The 16,875-nt window shown below is 44.1% G+C and overlaps 1 protein-coding gene across 3 annotated transcripts in view; it reads left to right on the forward strand.

Annotated features, from left to right (window-relative positions):
* The first annotated feature begins 759 nt into the window (after positions 1-759).
* The window catches only part of LOC142032288 (PDZ and LIM domain protein 5-like), an 85,002-nt gene continuing 68,886 nt past the window's right edge, over positions 760-16,875 (forward strand). For 2 of the 3 annotated variants that reach the window (XM_075030801.1, XM_075030811.1), the window contains exons 1-2: positions 761-890; positions 3,907-4,042. In XM_075030801.1, coding sequence (XP_074886902.1) covers positions 3,947-4,042 — 96 coding nt within the window. In that variant the 5' untranslated portion in view covers positions 761-890; positions 3,907-3,946. Of the gene's footprint in view, positions 891-3,906; positions 4,043-16,875 lie in introns of all 3 variants that reach the window. The other variant, XM_075030790.1, reaches the window with a different exon arrangement.

Consider the following 16,875-nt stretch of genomic DNA (forward strand, 5'->3'; position numbering starts at 1 on the left):
TTCTGCTCGCAGGCAAGCGGATTTTATAATGTAATCTGACCAAGCATCACTTTAGAACCAGTTTGATTTCTTGGACCCACTTCTATGGAGAGGCCCTGCCAGAAACCTCCCTTTCCTCCTTGCTGGCGACCCCTTCTAGTTTCTGAGCTGAATTTATTCATGGCCACTTTACACCCATTTGTTCTTGTGCCAGCCTTGTCTTTTAGCTCGAACAGCTCTTCTGCCTCGCTGCTGTTCCCCACTTTGATGTACTGCAGGAGGCGAGTGTACATCCCTGTCAGTCCTCGTGTTACTCCGCATTAAATAAATCAAACTCCCTCTGTTTGCAAGGTCTGCCGCAGGCTGCCCCTGCAGCTGTGGCAGCATATGTGGGGCTGTACTGAAGAGTCTGTACATTTGATACAGTGGGGGCTGCCTGGGGGGGCACTTTGGGGGCCCGGCCCCTCTGCTTACCCCCCGCCCAGCACAGCAGCCCCTTCCCTCAGCACACGGAGAGCCGGCACCCCCTCCCCGCTCGCCCTTGCGTATCACAGGTGCGCCTTGAGTTATTTGTGTGTAAAGCAACGGGGAAAAAAAGTGTGCACTTCCCTATTAAAAAAAAAACAAAACCCAAAACCAACACAAAACAAAACACACAAAAAAACACCAAAAAAAAAATAAATTGGGACGGCCCGTGAACGGTGCTTCCGAGCCTTTCCAGCCCCTGCCCCGCTCCCCACCGCCGCCCCGTCCTGTCGCTGCCGGGCCGGGCCGGGCCGGGCCGGGCCGGGGGAGGAGCGGCGGCAGACGGAAGTGAAAACAAGAGCGGGGGGACGGACCCGCCGCCTCCCAGACGCGCCGCGGGTGTCCGAGACTCTCCGCGACCTGCACCGCACCGCCGGGCTGGGTGGGTGAGTGGCGGCCGGGCCGCGGCGTGGGGGGGGGGGGGGGGGAGGAGAGAGACACACACACACAAAAAAAAAGGGGGGGTGTGTGAAGCGAAAAGCCAGCAGGTTGGACGGGTTTTTTCAAGCTTCACGGTGCTTATTTTTTATTTGCTTTGAATTTAATTTCTGTTCAAGCGGGGCGTGCGGTTTGTGGTGGGCGGGGGGCGCTGGGCCGGGGCTGTCGGCGGTGCCCCGGTGTCGCGGGGGGGGGGCGGGGAGCGCGGCGGGCAGCGCCCGGCCCCGGGGCCGGCGCCTCGGAGCGCCCCGTGGGGTGCCTTGCCCCGCGGCCGTGGGGCACCTGTGGGGCTCCTTGCCCCGCGGCCGGGCGTGCTGGGGTGCCTCGGTCCCCAGGCTTTGTGGCACCCGTGGGGCTGCACGCCGGGGTGCTCCTGGGGCCGCGGGGACGCCTTGGACCGAGACCCAGCGCGCCGTGGGGCTGTCTGCTCCCCCAGCCCGCGGTAGCCGTGGGGCTCCTCGTCCCGGGGCGCTTGGAGGGTTTTGGTGGGGGTGCTGGGGGGTACGGGGGCTTGTGCTCGCGGTCCCCCCCCTCCCCCCCCCCAGGCACAGCCACTCCACCCGGGGCGGGGAGGGGGGCAGGGGGCCCGGTAGCCACTCCTGGGTCCCCGCGGGTCTGTGCCCCGGGGGGCAGTGGTGAAGGAGAGCGTTTCTGCCTGGGTTTTGAAATTCCCCCCTCCAGAAGTAGATCCCCCAAGCGTTTGATCATCTAAATGGAAGTTGCACAATCTCACCCTTAGCTGGTTGGTTTGTGTAATGCTCCCCACATGAAGCAGGGTTAGCGGCTTGCAATGCTTTCTCTTGGATGTTGCTCTAGTATATTTGAAGAAATTTGTTAAATTAAACTTTGAATGGATCTCCTTTGTCTGCCGTTCCTGCCTCTATCTCTGTATCTGTAAGCCGAGAGATGCAGACATGGCAGAATCGAGGGGATGAGAAAGGAAAGATGAGTGATGCTGAGTGTGATGTGTGGCATTTCAGCATGCAGTCTCTTCCCTTCCATTTGTAGTTGCTACAAATGAAAAAAGAACAGTATCCTTTTCTACTGTAACTTAATCTTTTCCTAGGTCTGTTAACTAGCTTTTACTCAGTTAAAAAAAAAAAAAGCGCTACACAAGTGCTTCATCTTCAACTGACAGGTAGCGCTTTCTTCCTGTGCTGATGAACTGTATGTGTGCTGGTCACTAGATGTGGTTTGCTTTTCTGTGGTCTCTAATTTATAGTGACCTGTCACTGCAGTGGATTTCATTTAGAGGGAATGAAAAGAATTCGTGTTTTTACATGGAAGGGAATCTGTGACTAATTAAAATCCTCTTTTTGTAAGGAATTCAGTGCGCAGAGCAATTAAACGACTTGGAGTTCTCGCTTTAGCGGTGAGCGAGCCCCCTGAGAGTCCTAGCTCAAACTTGGTGGAGGCTTTTTGTTTCTCTTCTTCCTCTTCAGCCACATGAAAACTCAGCGGCATGTCTTTCCCCCTCTGTACATAGGTGCTCGTTGAGACTTTCAAGGGGGGGTTGAGTCAGCACCTGGGGTCAGAGCTGCCTCTTCGCTGGATGCCAACGTGCAGGGGCATGTCAGGAGCTGCCCAGGTACCCAGGCACCTCTCTTACCAGCTCCGAATTCTGCTTCCCAATATGCATCTTGTCCTGCCCAGCGCGAGCAGCTCTGTTCTGGTTCCCTGGGTGGCCGTCGGTGTGGATAAAGTTTGCTGTTTGGTTTGGAAACAAGTCTGAGCAGCGGATCGCTGCGGCTCTGGGAGGGGAACCCTGAAACAGAGGGGAACCCCGAAACGTGTGTTAAAATGGCCACCCCTGCACCGGCGGGGGCTGTGTGACAGCCCCGTTCTGATGGTCTGTGAGGGCGGGCTGCGTTTGCAAAAATCTACTGCCTTCAAAAAAAAAAAAAAAAAAGCGCAGCCCCCCCCCCCCCCCCCTGCAGTGTATGAACAGGTAAAATCTCAGCTTTGTGGAGCTCGGTGGGGTTTGCAGTCTGCTTGCTTCTGCTCGGCTGAAGGTCCACCTTAAATGTCCCTATACGAGTATGGAATCTGGCTGTGCCCCGGTGTAGTCTTACACCAGCCCGCCCTGGTGTGCTCCTGCCTGGCTTCAACCATACAAAAATAGACAGCATCGACTACCTAAGATGTCATTGTAATGTTACTTACCCGAGGTGAAACTGAAGCCCTTACCTTTGACGCTGAGCGGCAATTAAGTGCCTCGGTTGCCTTTTAAAGGTAATTTGTCGCCCACATTTGTGGGGAGGGAGATGCTTGGGTTTTGCTTCTTCAGCACCGAGCTGTGGCCGGGGCTATTTCGCTTTAGTTCACAGCTTTCATTTGAGGGTTGGTTTTAATATCTGTTTTGTCTGTAGCATTGTTCTACCAATATGAAGCTATGCTAGAAAAATAAAAAAGTCGCAGGGATTTTATTTTCTTCTGATTAACTTCAAAGTTGTGATGTTTTGACATCATTTTGAAACTGCCAAGACATAATGTGTTTAGAAACAAGCTTTGAGCTGATGACATGGCAGCATATGAAATTCATTTTGTTCAAAATGAATGTGCCAGTAGTGCTAATTTCTTCCATACTTGGATTTAAGGGATACTGTCAATTCACGCTTGTCTCAACATCAACTTTTTTTAAGATGAGCTTTAATGTTGGGTGTGTTTTTTCCCCCCCACACAGTGTTTTGTTAGTAAGATGTAGTTGTCAAACATCTCAGCATTAGAAGTTCTCAGTGTCCTGAGTTCATGTTACCGGTTCCCTAGTTATGTTTCCTCCTGAGCTATGGAGGAAAACAACACATGCAGAATAAAAGCACAACTAACAACAGACCTGGTTTGTTTTTTTTGGCTGTTTTTATACTATGGAGGGGAACACAGACAAAGAAGGAAGGCTTTCAGAATGGTAGACAGTGCCTTTTGTTTTTATCATCTTTAAATTAATACCCTAATCCTCCTCCACAGGCATCAGTTCTTTGGATTTGATCCTTGAATACTAAAAATCATGAGCAACTACAGCGTGTCTTTGGTCGGCCCGGCTCCTTGGGGTTTCAGACTTCAAGGGGGCAAGGATTTCAACGTGCCTCTGTCTATCTCTCGGGTAAGTGCATTTGCCTCTTTTCCTGCATGTGGTTATCTGTTATGCTGTGGCTGACCTGCAACCTTTAGGCTTTGACATAAGTATGCAGAGCCATTAATTACAGAAGCTGGGGCTCACCTTGCCCTGTGGCATGGAGGGCTGTTGGGGGCAGGGGGGGACCTGGGAAAATAAATCTTCTTTATCATCTGAAAGCTCCAACTAAATTGTCTTAGGAAGGATGCATTCATTTGAAATGGTTGTTTTATCTGCATTTATTTATGCAACAAACAAAAGAAACCACCCTTGAATTCTCCTCCCTGCTCCCACCCAGAAAACAGAGATGCAGAGGTTGGAGGCTGGCAGGAAACAGGCAATTTTCTGTGCGGGGCTGAGCCCAGTTCAAATGGGAGGCAGCGGGGAAAAATCACTCATGTTACCCTTGTTTATTCAGCAGCTTGAGGACCTTCTGGTGTCTGTTCTTGCAAATCCCACTGTTTACAACAAAAAGGCACTTAAATGACAGTAGTTGTAAATAGCAGTTCATCAATATGTGCCTGAGTGAACGTACCAGTTTCTCATGAGCGTTTTATAGAGTATGTGCTCTGAACTAGTATTCAAAGGATTTGAGGAACTAAGTCAAAACAAATGTGATCTTTGTACCCAGGCACTATCTAACTAGTTTCCTACTTTAAAACCACCTTTTCAGGGAAGGCTTGTCTTTCAATGTGGGCTGAGTTTCAAAGCCTTCCTCAGATAGCTGAAGCACTTCACACATAAAATGTAGGGACAAACTTTGCAGTACTGAATTTATAGGATCACTGGAAATCTCTGGGTGAAGAAACTGGCTTCTGATGGCTCTATACCCTGGCACCTTTAAATTTATTTGGTTTGCAGCATGGAAGCATTTATGTACAAATGGCCCCTTCTCTGTTGACAGGTCTCCTCCCCCTCCTGCATATTCGTATAGTTTAGTGACAAAGATGAATTATTTTTTACACCTGTTGGGACTGCAGAATTGATACTGCCCTGGGAGATGGAGCAGGTTTCTATTTGGGTTTATGCATCATGGCAATATTTTTAGCTAATCTCAACTAGCAATTCAAACTCTGCAAGTTCATTTAGACTTGGCTTATCCTATCCACCTGCGGATTATGCTGGTGAAGTTAAAATATAGTTTAGCTCTGCGAAATTATTTTTATATGGCTAAAATGGACTGGAGAGTTGTAGAAATGCCTGTGTGCAGATGAATACAGCTGATATCTGAGCCAGAAAGGGGTTGGGAAGCAGTTTATTCCCAAATTCTGGGGATTTTCCAGCTAAACTCTAATTCAGTTTCTTGTTCAGTAGCTGGTTACTCCTCCACTAATGAGAAATTTGAACTAGGGAAGCAGATAGCACTCTTCTGATTTGATGGTAGAAGTGCTCTCATGACAAGGATATGCAAAAGCATAGGCTCTTGCCTGCGTAGGGTAGTTGTGCAAGGTACTGATGAGCAATTAAGCGCTGTAGGCAGTAAACCATAATATACAACTAGTTTTAGGAAAGGGTAGTACTTTTTTTGTAGGGGCCTCTGCTGTCCTGGAGACCTAGAGTGCAGTCCTGTGCAGTCCTGCTGTAAGCAAGCTTCCCATCTAAAAGTTTCTAAAGAGGAAGCATATGTTGAAATTAGCCTAGACTACTACTTTATTGCAGGAATCAAATATGCTGTCGCATGGAGTAGCCTAGGGGAATTGGCCTAAATAGCTACGTATAAAAGCCTCAGTTACGGGATTCCCTAATGACAGGTGTCAGCGCCCACAAGCGCAGAACATAAGGAAAGATGGGGACTGGGGTGGTTTTAGGACTTTGTGTATGGGAGGGGGAAGCACAATATCCAATTCACCTATTATACCTCAGCACTGCTCCTCAACTGAACTGTTTTTTCTTATTTGCAGTTAAGAGTATGCAAATATTAGACTGCCTGGTGCCACCCCCACCCCCACCCCCCCCCCTTCTTTGGATCAAAAAAAGTGCTTAGTTCTGGTATGCCAATCCAGCTTTGGCCCGATAGCTGGAAGAATTCAACACCGTGTTCCTGGTATGCTAGAACAGCGCGTACCATTCACTCCCTTCCCCAGCCCTTTTTTTTCCTGATGAAGTATAAATGCCTTCCTGTATCTGAGGACTGCTAATTAAATTATTTTAGCAAAACAGTAATGAGACAGCAGAATTATGTTCTTTGGCAAGGAGGGCTTTTTTGGTTTTGTTTTGTTTTTGATTTGTCCTCTAGATGCTGAGGATGAATCTGGCTGTGTTGCTGAGGGCTAATTTCCTGCTGTAGTTTAAACTCCTTAAATTAAATTCAAATAAAGTACAGTTTATGAAGCACAGAAAATACACTGGTTTCAAAAGCTGTTTATCTGAAAAGTTAATCTCTTTTTACTAATGATTTAAACAAATTAAGATCTCATATGGTTCCTTGGAAGAAAGTTTTTTAGTAAGTCATTTGGCTTTGTACAGAATGCAGTTTAAATGGGAATATTCCTTGTTGCCTCTGCAAGGTAAAATGAGCCTGTTACGTGTTCTTCAGTTGAAATTCTTAAAGTCAGCTAAGGGTAGCAGGATAACATTAATGCTAGGTGTAGCAGTAACATTTGATTTTTTGTAAACTAGTAGACTGTAGACTAGTTGCAACATCAAAACCAATTGCAACAGTTATTGCAGAGTTATGGCTGTCACTTAAAATGGCTCTTGGTGCTTTAAAGTTGCTATGCATACTTATACATCTGTACACATGCCATGGTAAGTAATATATGTGATGTTGGGGATATAGCCTTATAGTTAGTGGCATAAATCAGTACAACAAAAATGCGTGCAGTACTTGTTACGTATGCTTGTATCTGGCTGGACTTCAGCGGGGTGGCTTTTCAGAGTCCTCCTCCTTACCTTGCAAAGGCACCTGCCTGAGCCCTGCGGCGTGCCATTACACAGTAGGTCAAGAATCCAACATCGGCAAGCTGCTGCGGCGTGGGAGGGGTGATTTGAGTGTGTGTGGGGGGTATGGCTCTCGTGAAAGGGGGGTCAGTGGGAAGAAAGCTGCTCTGCAGGTAAAACAATTTGATCTTTACCCTTCAGCCAGGAATAAAGGGTGGGCTGAGGTGGTAGATCTCCATCTTCTAATGACAGCCAAGTGTTAGTGGCTCAGGCCACCACATGTAACTGTACTGTAGGGCTTCCAGGTAGTTTATTCTGTAGTGGTACTTGGGTAGCGAGAGATTGGTTAGCCTGCAGTGAAGAAGGCCGAAATTACTGGGGCCGAGGTGTGCAAACTTAGATTATTCTGAGTTGCTGTTCTTACTTTTTCCTCATGGCGTTTTACATTAATTAATGAAACGGCTGTTTTCCTTATTCATTCAAGACCTATGTTTCAATGCAAAACTGAAAAAAATGGAAACCTAGAGCAGATAAGAACAGATTACTGAGATGCAAGGTTAATTGTAATTTAGTGTAAATTGTAAAGTAGGTATTGTAGGAGATGACTAAGATTCAGACTTTTTCCTTACAGAAGAAAAAGCTTAATATCTATCCATCTATCTGTAATATATGTAGCCATGTGAAATGACGTTTGCCATAATGCGATTGTCTTCATATGAATTAATTGGTTGCTTCTGAATCAACACAGGCCACTGAAAAGTCAGGTACTTAATAGGCATCTCCATCTGTACCTGGTAGATGCGGGAGGCATTGTCCCAACACTTTGCTGGCTACACTGCAAGAACTATATCATGGATCCTCCTTGTTTCTCAATTATTTCCGAACAAAACTCATTTCCAATTTGCAGGATGTTCTGTTAAACACCAGCTGGGTCAAAAAAGACTATCAGACCAAAATAATTGCAGCTGAATTATTTTGTTTTTAATCACGTTTGCCAATAATAAGTGATCTGCTATTGCTGATATCCATGTAGATATGTGGTCTTGGATAAATCTTACTGATGCTAAGGATAGGTCCAGTTTGGGAATAACATTGGTCTACACTCAATAGATCTTTGCCTTCTAGATTCGTTTGTGCAAGAGTTTGTTTCCTCTGCTGAATTAGAATAAAGAAATGCAGTTTTGGAGATAAAGTAATGCAAACACACAGCTAGGTAGGATTTCTGGAGTGGCTTTTGGGCATGCTAAGTATTACGTTTACAGAATTTGGGGTTAATGATATCTACAACATGGTCTATGTTGTTTACGTGGAACACAGTAGCTTTCAAAATAATACACACTTTTTAGAGCTTGAACTAACTTTATATTTGCTTTACTTTTTGGGGAGTTGGTTAGTTCCCAATGCTTAATTAACATAATAAGAATAAATTCAGTAAGCACGACTGTAGCATTAGAATTGTCAAAACTGCTGTCCTCCTCTGCAGATTGAAATAAATAGTGTTTGGTATTGACGGTGTATTCGTTATGTTGTGATGACCTGTGAGAGGTTTGGATATTTGTTCTAAATTGTAGCCTATAAAATTTTTGTGGCACAGTCTCTAAACAGTGCTTGTCTCTGTTTTACTGCAGTATTTACCACTAGGAACAAGGAAATACTGAAGTGAAACTGTAGTTTGAACAGTAATGTAGCCTGTGTGCAATATATACCCTCCCACCTAATGTAAATACAACAGGAAATTTTCTTGTATTTAAAAGTTACTTTTTTTCTTCAATCCTGCTGGGAACTCTAGCCATCTTCCTTCAGAAGATGTTTCGCTGTTTGTCTTTCTCCTACTGTAAGAATAAAATGGAATACAGTCTTCCTGAAATACTTGGCCTGACTGACAGCTCTGTTTTTCTACTGCAACTTCTTTTAGTGTGTTTCTTCACACGCCCCCCCCCCCCCCCCCCCTTCTTCCTGCTTCACTGGTCACTTTGCCTCTTCAAAAAAACCCAAACCAAACAAAGAAAAAAACCCAAACCCCTTTTAAATAGCACCTCTTATAAATAGCCACTTCTCTTTGCAGTTTTTCAGTTTTCATTATTTCATCTGTTTCAAGTATGTTTTTCTGTGTTGTTGTTGCAAGCTTATAGTTGATGGAAGACTGACGATAATGAATCTGTCAGCAAGCAGTACACCCAGGGAGTAGGTGGAAGAGCAGCCCACCTTGGGATGAAGTGAGGAATGCAGGTGCAGCACATCAGCTGCTCACTATTCATCCCATGTGAGCACACTGGCATCCTTTGTGCTGGTATCGGGAGCTCACTATCAGAGGAGTCGTCTCCTCTGCTCTCCTATTTTCTTTCCTTCCTGCTCAGGTACATACATGGTTACCCAGCAAGTTGTCCGCATGGATGGAGCATGTATGGTTGGTTTTGCATAGTGTTTGCTTATTCAGGGGGTTGGCGTCTGGCCTTGTTAATATTTGGAAGCAAGCTATTTTAAAGTCTTTAACATCTGTGAAAATAATGTTAATGGGAAGAGAAAAAAGGAGAATGATGCTTTGAATGGACCTAGAGCACGTCAGCTTTGATTGACTGGAGTCTGGCTAAGCCTCTTGCCCTTGTGTTTGTGTGAATTATTTTATTAAGCCATATGTGTCATTTCCAGTAAAATCAAGTTTTGTGTAAGTATGAAATAAGTTACTGCAGTGGGAGACTGAGGAAGTGGTCTTTCAAGCAAGCATGTGAAATAGGAGAGAAACACTAGAACAACTGTGGCCTGGCCAGTGATAATTGTGTTGGTAACTTTATGCTGCATCCTGGAAGCTACTGAGAGCTACTAACTAAGCCCTAACTGGCAGCTGCTGGCATTGCTGTGCTGGTTTGATTTGCTACGGAGTTGTGATGGTTTGCACAAAATACGGCTGAAGATGTGTTCCACTACTGCAGCTTCCTGGCACGGGGTCAGAGATACCAGCAGAGGTCACAGCGCTTACCTGTGGATCCTGCACCTAGGGCAACAAATGCCGTGTTTTACAGAAGCTATCAGTGCTTATGAAATGGATGGGATTAACTAAGACACAAAGCACGAAGTGCTATTCTGATCTGTTTAATTCTGTTTACAAGATGTGGTTTACTGAAAAAAAAAATAAAATACTGAGAATGACAAACGAGCTACTAGTGCTAGTCTGTATCCTCTCTGCTCTGAGTCCTGAAAGAGCAGAGGTTTTTCTTTGGGAACCAAGTGGAATACGGTCAATTATAAAGCTCCCAGCTGCACAAGTGGTTTAATATGAGCGAGTTTTCTGAAAGTCCTAAGAGTGCTGGTTAGGGTGTCAGAGTTTGGGTAGTTGCCTGCAAGCAACAACCTCCTTTAGAGAGCTCTTCAGCTTAACTTGAAGATGGAAAGAGAGATCGGTTGGTACAGACGTAATTTCCTGATTGCCTCTTTTCCCACTGCTGTTTAACCTTTTTGTGCTGAAAATTGGGAAGCGGGCTATGTTTCCCCTGACCATTTGTTTTCCTTCCCTTGCCTGTTCCACTATGCAGTTTAAAGCAAGACAGACCATCATTGGAGTGGGTTTGGAAAGAAGGGGGGGCATAGGGGAGAAGAGGCAGAAGAGAAGTGTCTGCATCTCATCTGTTCATGACCTTATTTGTCAGACAACCTTCTCAGACCAAGTAGGAAGCTAACTTATTTTAAAATAGTTCCTCTACTGATGTCATTCCCCCAAAAGTGAAGCTGGCTGTACTGGGGGGAAAAAGCAACCAAATAGCTTGTAGCTGGGGGATATCTGATATGATGTGTGAGCATATTCTTTTTACATTTAAAAATGCTGGTAACTCTTTTTCCCCTTATAAGTGACAGTTACAGCATGAGGAGTACAAGCTAAATATTTCATGATGGAAAAACTAAAGTATTTGTTTGCAGTGTCCACTTCTCAAAGACAGATGTAGTGAAAAAATAAACTCTGATTAGATGTTCAGAGCAGATGCAAAATTGGCAGTCCTTCCAGAGGCCAAAAAGCAGGACCATTTATTGAATAGTAACTGAAAAAAAATTAGGCATGTTTTCTTTACGAGTATCTGGCCCTGGAGGGCTGACAACTTCTGTCGACTTCCCCACCATTTGGAGATGCTATTTTTAGTGTAACTGTTTTTCTCATTATTCATTGGCCGATAGCTATCAGAAGGCATTGTGAGAAGAGACATGGTGTTGAAAGGTTTGTTTGTTTGGCTTTGGTATGGAGCCAGGAGATAACATTGTTGGCTCCCCCCCCCCCCATTTGTTTTGACTTTTTAAGAATAGATTTCATATGTTATCAATGTGAGGGAAAGTGTGAGAGAAAACTGACTCTCCTGTGCCTAAAGCAGTGGAAATATGGGAAAGGTGATATTCCTCCTGCCAGTGGTCAAAAAGAAAAAAAATTGAGGCTGAGGTTTGCTTGAACAAATATAAGAACTAGAAGTCTGTTTACTTCCATAGGTAGCTGTTAGAAGAATAGAGACAGAAGGAAAGGAGGCCACTGCTAAGGCTGGTATTACATGAGTCTTTGAATGACTCCAGTCTTCAGGGCAGTAAAAGTAGGGAAAAATATGACAAAGTGTCTGTTCGTGTTCCCTTGCTATATGAGGTCCTCAAGCTGAATTTGCAGAGAGAGGTACTATCTTTAGAAGAATTGACATGAGGGAAAGAAAAAGGCTATGAACTTTTGGCACAGAGTCCTTTGAGGTGCAAGTAGCTTCAGTTACCATGTTGACTTAAAGCCTTACTTGTCTTAAGGAGTTTTACTGTCCTGCTGCTCTGATGTGTGATGCTGAAGACAGAGCTGATGGGTAAGATGTTGAGTGTCACTAACTCAGCTAGCCTGGTTTAAATGCAGAGAAGCTACTGCTGTAAATATGTCAGTAGGTGATTGTGGGCTATACAGGTCTAGATTAGGGCTATCATGGTCTTGTCAGACAAGTTTGCTGGTAGATCAGGTTTGTAATGACGTTTGCTTCCAGGAACTGTTGAAAGAATTTTCTTCAGGAGCATGGTCATACTGGTAATGCTATGTCATAGCAATTCAGTCTCATCTTCTTAAGAGGAAGAAAAAGAAAGAAGGCGTTAGGAGCTTGTGCTATGTTTGGGCTGTAAGAGCAGCCTCTCTAATGACTTACTTGGAACTAGCTACATACAGAAATGAAGATCTGGGGAAAGTAGGAAGAGGCAACAGAGGCAGAGAAACAAAACGTGGATGCTGTTAAGTTTGATAGAGCTGTGAGGAGGTGCAGGTACTACTCTGTGACTGACCGCTACTTAAGTACCAGCTGGCTGCATGTGCCCGTGGCCACTAAACACTCCTGCAGAACAGACCGAAGGTTTCAAGTTGGGGAGTGAAAACCACCCTTGCTGGACAGGCTGTAAAAAGTCTGTTTTAAATGACTTGTGTAGCACTGCACAGGCGTATTTCCACCCTCTTTTTACATTTCTCTGCTTCATTCATCACTTGCCTTTCAACACTGTCAGTTAATGGGTTGGTATGCCACACACAGTAGCTTTTCATCTTTTGTCACTTTGAGACACCAGTGCAGTTCCTGCCACATAATCTCTTGTGTATGCTGACCCAAGTAGAGAGGTAACAGGGGGACAAAATAACATGTTATAAATTGAAGACCGTATGATGATGTACACTCTCAAAGCAGATGAGTAAGTGCTGCACCAATGGAATATGCTCAGTAGTTTTGGTGTAAAGTATAGTTAGGGACCACAGAGCACAGAGACTTCTGCTGTCAGTCCCTTATTTTTACTTAGCAGGGAAAACAGTAGTTTTCAGTGGTTTACAATCAAAAAAAACTTGGAGTGAAATTAATAACTCTGTGACACTTGGGTGACTGTTCTGCCTATATACTATCAAGCTCCAAGATGTACCAAGTGTTGAGTCCCCACTCGGAACAGGAAGATGCTATGCATTCCTTACAAGACTGGTGTTTTTTCTTTTAACGTAGGCTGGAAAATTTCAAGTAGAACAGTCCATAATGTTTTTCTATTATGGATAATTACTATTATAGTTCTATCTCTTTCTGAGTTAGTCTTGCATTAGAAACTTCACCTTAAACAGCTAAGCTTAGTAGAAGTAAATGCAAGAGAATATGGCATCTGGTTGTTGAAAGTATTTGAAAGTATGAACTCTCACAATTGCTGTCAGCTGTGCCTGTAACAAAGCCCTGAAGTAAAATGTAATGCCTTGTGTGAAGTCCCATAGGCTAAAAAGTGGATCTTGCCAGGTCTTTAGTAGTCCTGTTGGAAAGGTCAAATGGTTTGCATGTTAACTGGACATGAAAGTTTGGCTTACCCTGGTCTATATTAAGGGATGACCTAATGTGGTATCTAGTTCTTCCCCTAACAAGTGATTGAACAATGTGAAGTACTTACCATGGGAAGGCAACAGAAACATTTATTTTGTGTTAATTATTTCATTGTTCTTTTGAAGGCTTGAATAGTGATTTAGATGCGAAGCCTGGATTAAGGGAGAGCGTATCAATTTCAGGAGGGTAAAACTCCCTGTTTGTTAAGCATTTGTGGTTTTTAATGTAATTGGGTCATCTTTAGATATTCTTATACCCAAAATTTATTAAACCTATGGGGAAAATGATCACAGTGTCTCTGTTAAGTATGATGTTCTATTGGTAGTAATAGCATTTGAGACTGTAAAAAAGGAATTCTGTAGAGTGAAAGCAAAATGCTGTAAATGTGAAAAATGCAGACACAAAGATGTGGTTTTGTTATTTAAAAAGATTGTACCACCTTGGTGGAAACTCTAGCTATAGAACATTTTTGTTCAGAATGCTTAAAAAAAGCACCTTTGCTGTGGAAATGCTCCCTCTGCCAGACAGAGCAGCTTAATCTCAAAGTTTACAGTACATCTGCTACTAAAGCTTTTTCTTTCTAATGTACATCTTATACATGACAAGCCAGACGTAGTTCCAAGTCCAATGCAGCTGGTAAGTGAAACCTTTCTTTCCTGTGAAGTAAGAGGCCAAAATTGTTGGGGTTTTTTGGGGGCGAGAGTGAGGCTCCCTTACCAGTGATTTCTACCTCTGCTCTTTGTGGTTCTAGACTTAGGTTGGTGTTGTGAGGGACGTGGAGAGGTAGACTAATGGGATTGCTTTTCTCCAACTTGCTCATGTAGCAAAGCAATTCCTTCTGTGCTGTTCTGTTTTTCTTCTACTGAATGCATTTAAAGGGAGGAAAAAAACAAAAAGAAAAGCAAGCAAGAAAAACGTGGAGATGTACAAGCCAGAGAGCTTGTGCAAGTTTGGTTGGGCTTGCTTTTATTAGACTGATAGGGAAACGGAAGGCTTGTAAAGCTTTAAACTTCAAAGACATCTTGGTAGAGTAACTTCTCTGGTTTCCTGTAGGCTTTTTGCAGCTCCTCCTCAAATCACAGTATTTTGAGTTCAGACCAAATAAGAGTGTTCTCTGCCTAGTGTCTAAGGTGGCTTGTTAGCAATCATTCAGGAATGAAAAGGCATCCCCCCAAATATGTATTCTGACAAGCAGTGTATGCTCAGCCCTCAGGGGACAATGTACTAGTTCTTTGTGAGGGACTGATTGTCTGGATTCATGGCTTGATCAAATGTAATGTAGCTAGTGATCAGGGGACCCAATCAACCTCGCAAAGGAAGCAGTAGCAGTTGGAGAGCAGGCAGCAGCATTGCATCCTATCTAGCAGCCTGAGTTCCTGTCGTCTTTAAATCTTTTCTTAATGTATTGGGGGGGGGGAACCCAAAACATTGGCAGTTCCCTAAAATGGAAATAAACTCATGTAATACCTAACGCTTTTCTTGTACGTGAACTGGCCCCCACCCCCCTGTCAGTGGTAATCACTGGTTGAAGAAGGTTGGCAGAACAAAACCTGTGGTTGCATCTCCATGTCAGAGCTCAAAGCCAACTCCACGTATGACACTCTTCCTCCATCAGTGCCCGAAGCAGGGATAGTAGGTGGGACTGGTGCAGCAGAGGCTCACTCAGCCCAGCAGGCTTGGCTGCGGGAGCTGGGGCTGCTGGCACAACAGTGGGGGCAGATACCTGGGGACAGCACAGTGTAGAAGTGCTGAAGCCAGACTTGCTAGAACATGTCTGTCAGTGTACTAAGCTGTGAAAACTGCCACTGAATGCTTATTAAATTACAGCTTTTGTCAGCTATGGATGCCAGTCTATTCTCTTCACTTTCCAGCTGTCATATTTTGGCAACTGGCTATAAGCAAAAGTCATTGTGGCAGGAGCTTACGTGAATCTCCTTTGAGAGATTCAATTTGTAAACTAAATTATTTTGCTATTGTGCAGATCGAGCATAATCCTGTAAATGCTAAGAACCCAAGCCTTGGCACTGCAAAAACACTTGAGCAAAAATGTATTTTTGGGCATATAAGTTGTCTCCATAAGATGACTCTTGCTTAAGGCTCAGCCTATGTTGATGTGCGTTGCTGCTCAGCACCCAGCAGTGTTGAGTCTTCAGACTGTTGTTACCAGAAGGGAAGAAACATTGACTTGCTTGGAGGAGACAATTGACCTTTCGCAGCCAACTTTCTGCTTTCTCTCAAAGATGCATTAGCCAGTGATTGTTAGCCATAAGAGAACTGGCTAGCAGAGATGTTTGTATGACAACCTGAGAGCTAGATTAGAAACAGACCTTTGACCAGCCAGTCAATGTCCATACCTAAAACTATAGGGCTAAATCAAGTGGTATAGTAGCACCTGGGGATGAGGAGTCTTTGCATATTAGGTATGTGGTGGTGGTGTTTTACTACCCCTTGCTCTGAAAAAGCTGTAGAGATGCTCTATCCACTTATCTCTCTTTGCAATATGCAATTACTGAACTCTTAAGCTACAGATCAGTACCTCAGAGCAGGTCCTTTTTTGGGTAGTTTTGTAAAACTGTCTATTCTGAACTATTGACTAAAATAATTGAGCTGATGAACAAAATACAGATGAGTAGTTTTATTGACTGAAAGAACAAATTTTGTGTATGTGTCTAGAAATGCAATTCACTTTCAGTGTGAAAACTTAAAGATGGTTTCCTTGAGGTTTGCACTTAAATCTTGGAGACCTGAATTCTTGCAATATCTCTCTGGATAAAAGTATCACCATCCCTCTTATGTCAGAGGGAACATGATACTCTCTGGCCAGTTGAGTAACTCCTCTGTGAGAGTATTTTCTTCCATTGACACATCTACACTTGAACTTTAAAACATAGAAACTGCTGATTATTAAAACTTCAAATGACATTAATTTGTTTTGATGTCTGACCTGATGAAAACTGCTGCTGTTGCAGTTGACAGCCCAGATCAGTTTATAATTTTGTTATGGATGGTGTGGGATTAAATAACTGGAAATTGCTCACAGGAAACTCTGATTACAGCAGTCAAAGTAAGGATTTAGGGAAAACCAGTCGGTGTTGATGATTTAGTTCACAACCTCCTGCTGTTGGAGAAGGCTGAAGTGCTGGGGGTTTTCCCCCATGCTTCCTCCTTGCAAATATAAGGCAAGATTTTAGCATGGTGATGGAGACAGATGGGTCCAAGTACACAATTTTGGACGCTGTAGCTATTGACGTCAACTGGTTCCTGACCTCATCAACAGGATGGAGTGCTTTGAGTGCTTCTGGTAACTCTGAATGTCTCCTCTGTCACTCACTGTGTGCACAACTCTGTATTTGGTTTTATTGCATATCCTACTCTATGCCTGTTCAGTTAGCTCAGCAATAACTTCATTCCCGCTCTCTGACTTCTCTTGCTCTCTTTAGCAAAGAACGTATCTGCAGGGTACCAAAGGAGGTTTTGTAGAGATTCTCCTGTCCTGCTTTGCCCTGATGATGATTACCTAGTACAAGTCAGCCTTTATCCGACAGCATGGACTCTTTCCCTTGAAAGAAACTCCCCTATGATTTGGGCGGGGTGCTGAATATGGACAAA

Source organism: Buteo buteo, chromosome 1 (assembly GCF_964188355.1).
Source record: "Buteo buteo chromosome 1, bButBut1.hap1.1, whole genome shotgun sequence".
NCBI classification, from domain to species: Eukaryota; Metazoa; Chordata; class Aves; order Accipitriformes; family Accipitridae; genus Buteo; species Buteo buteo.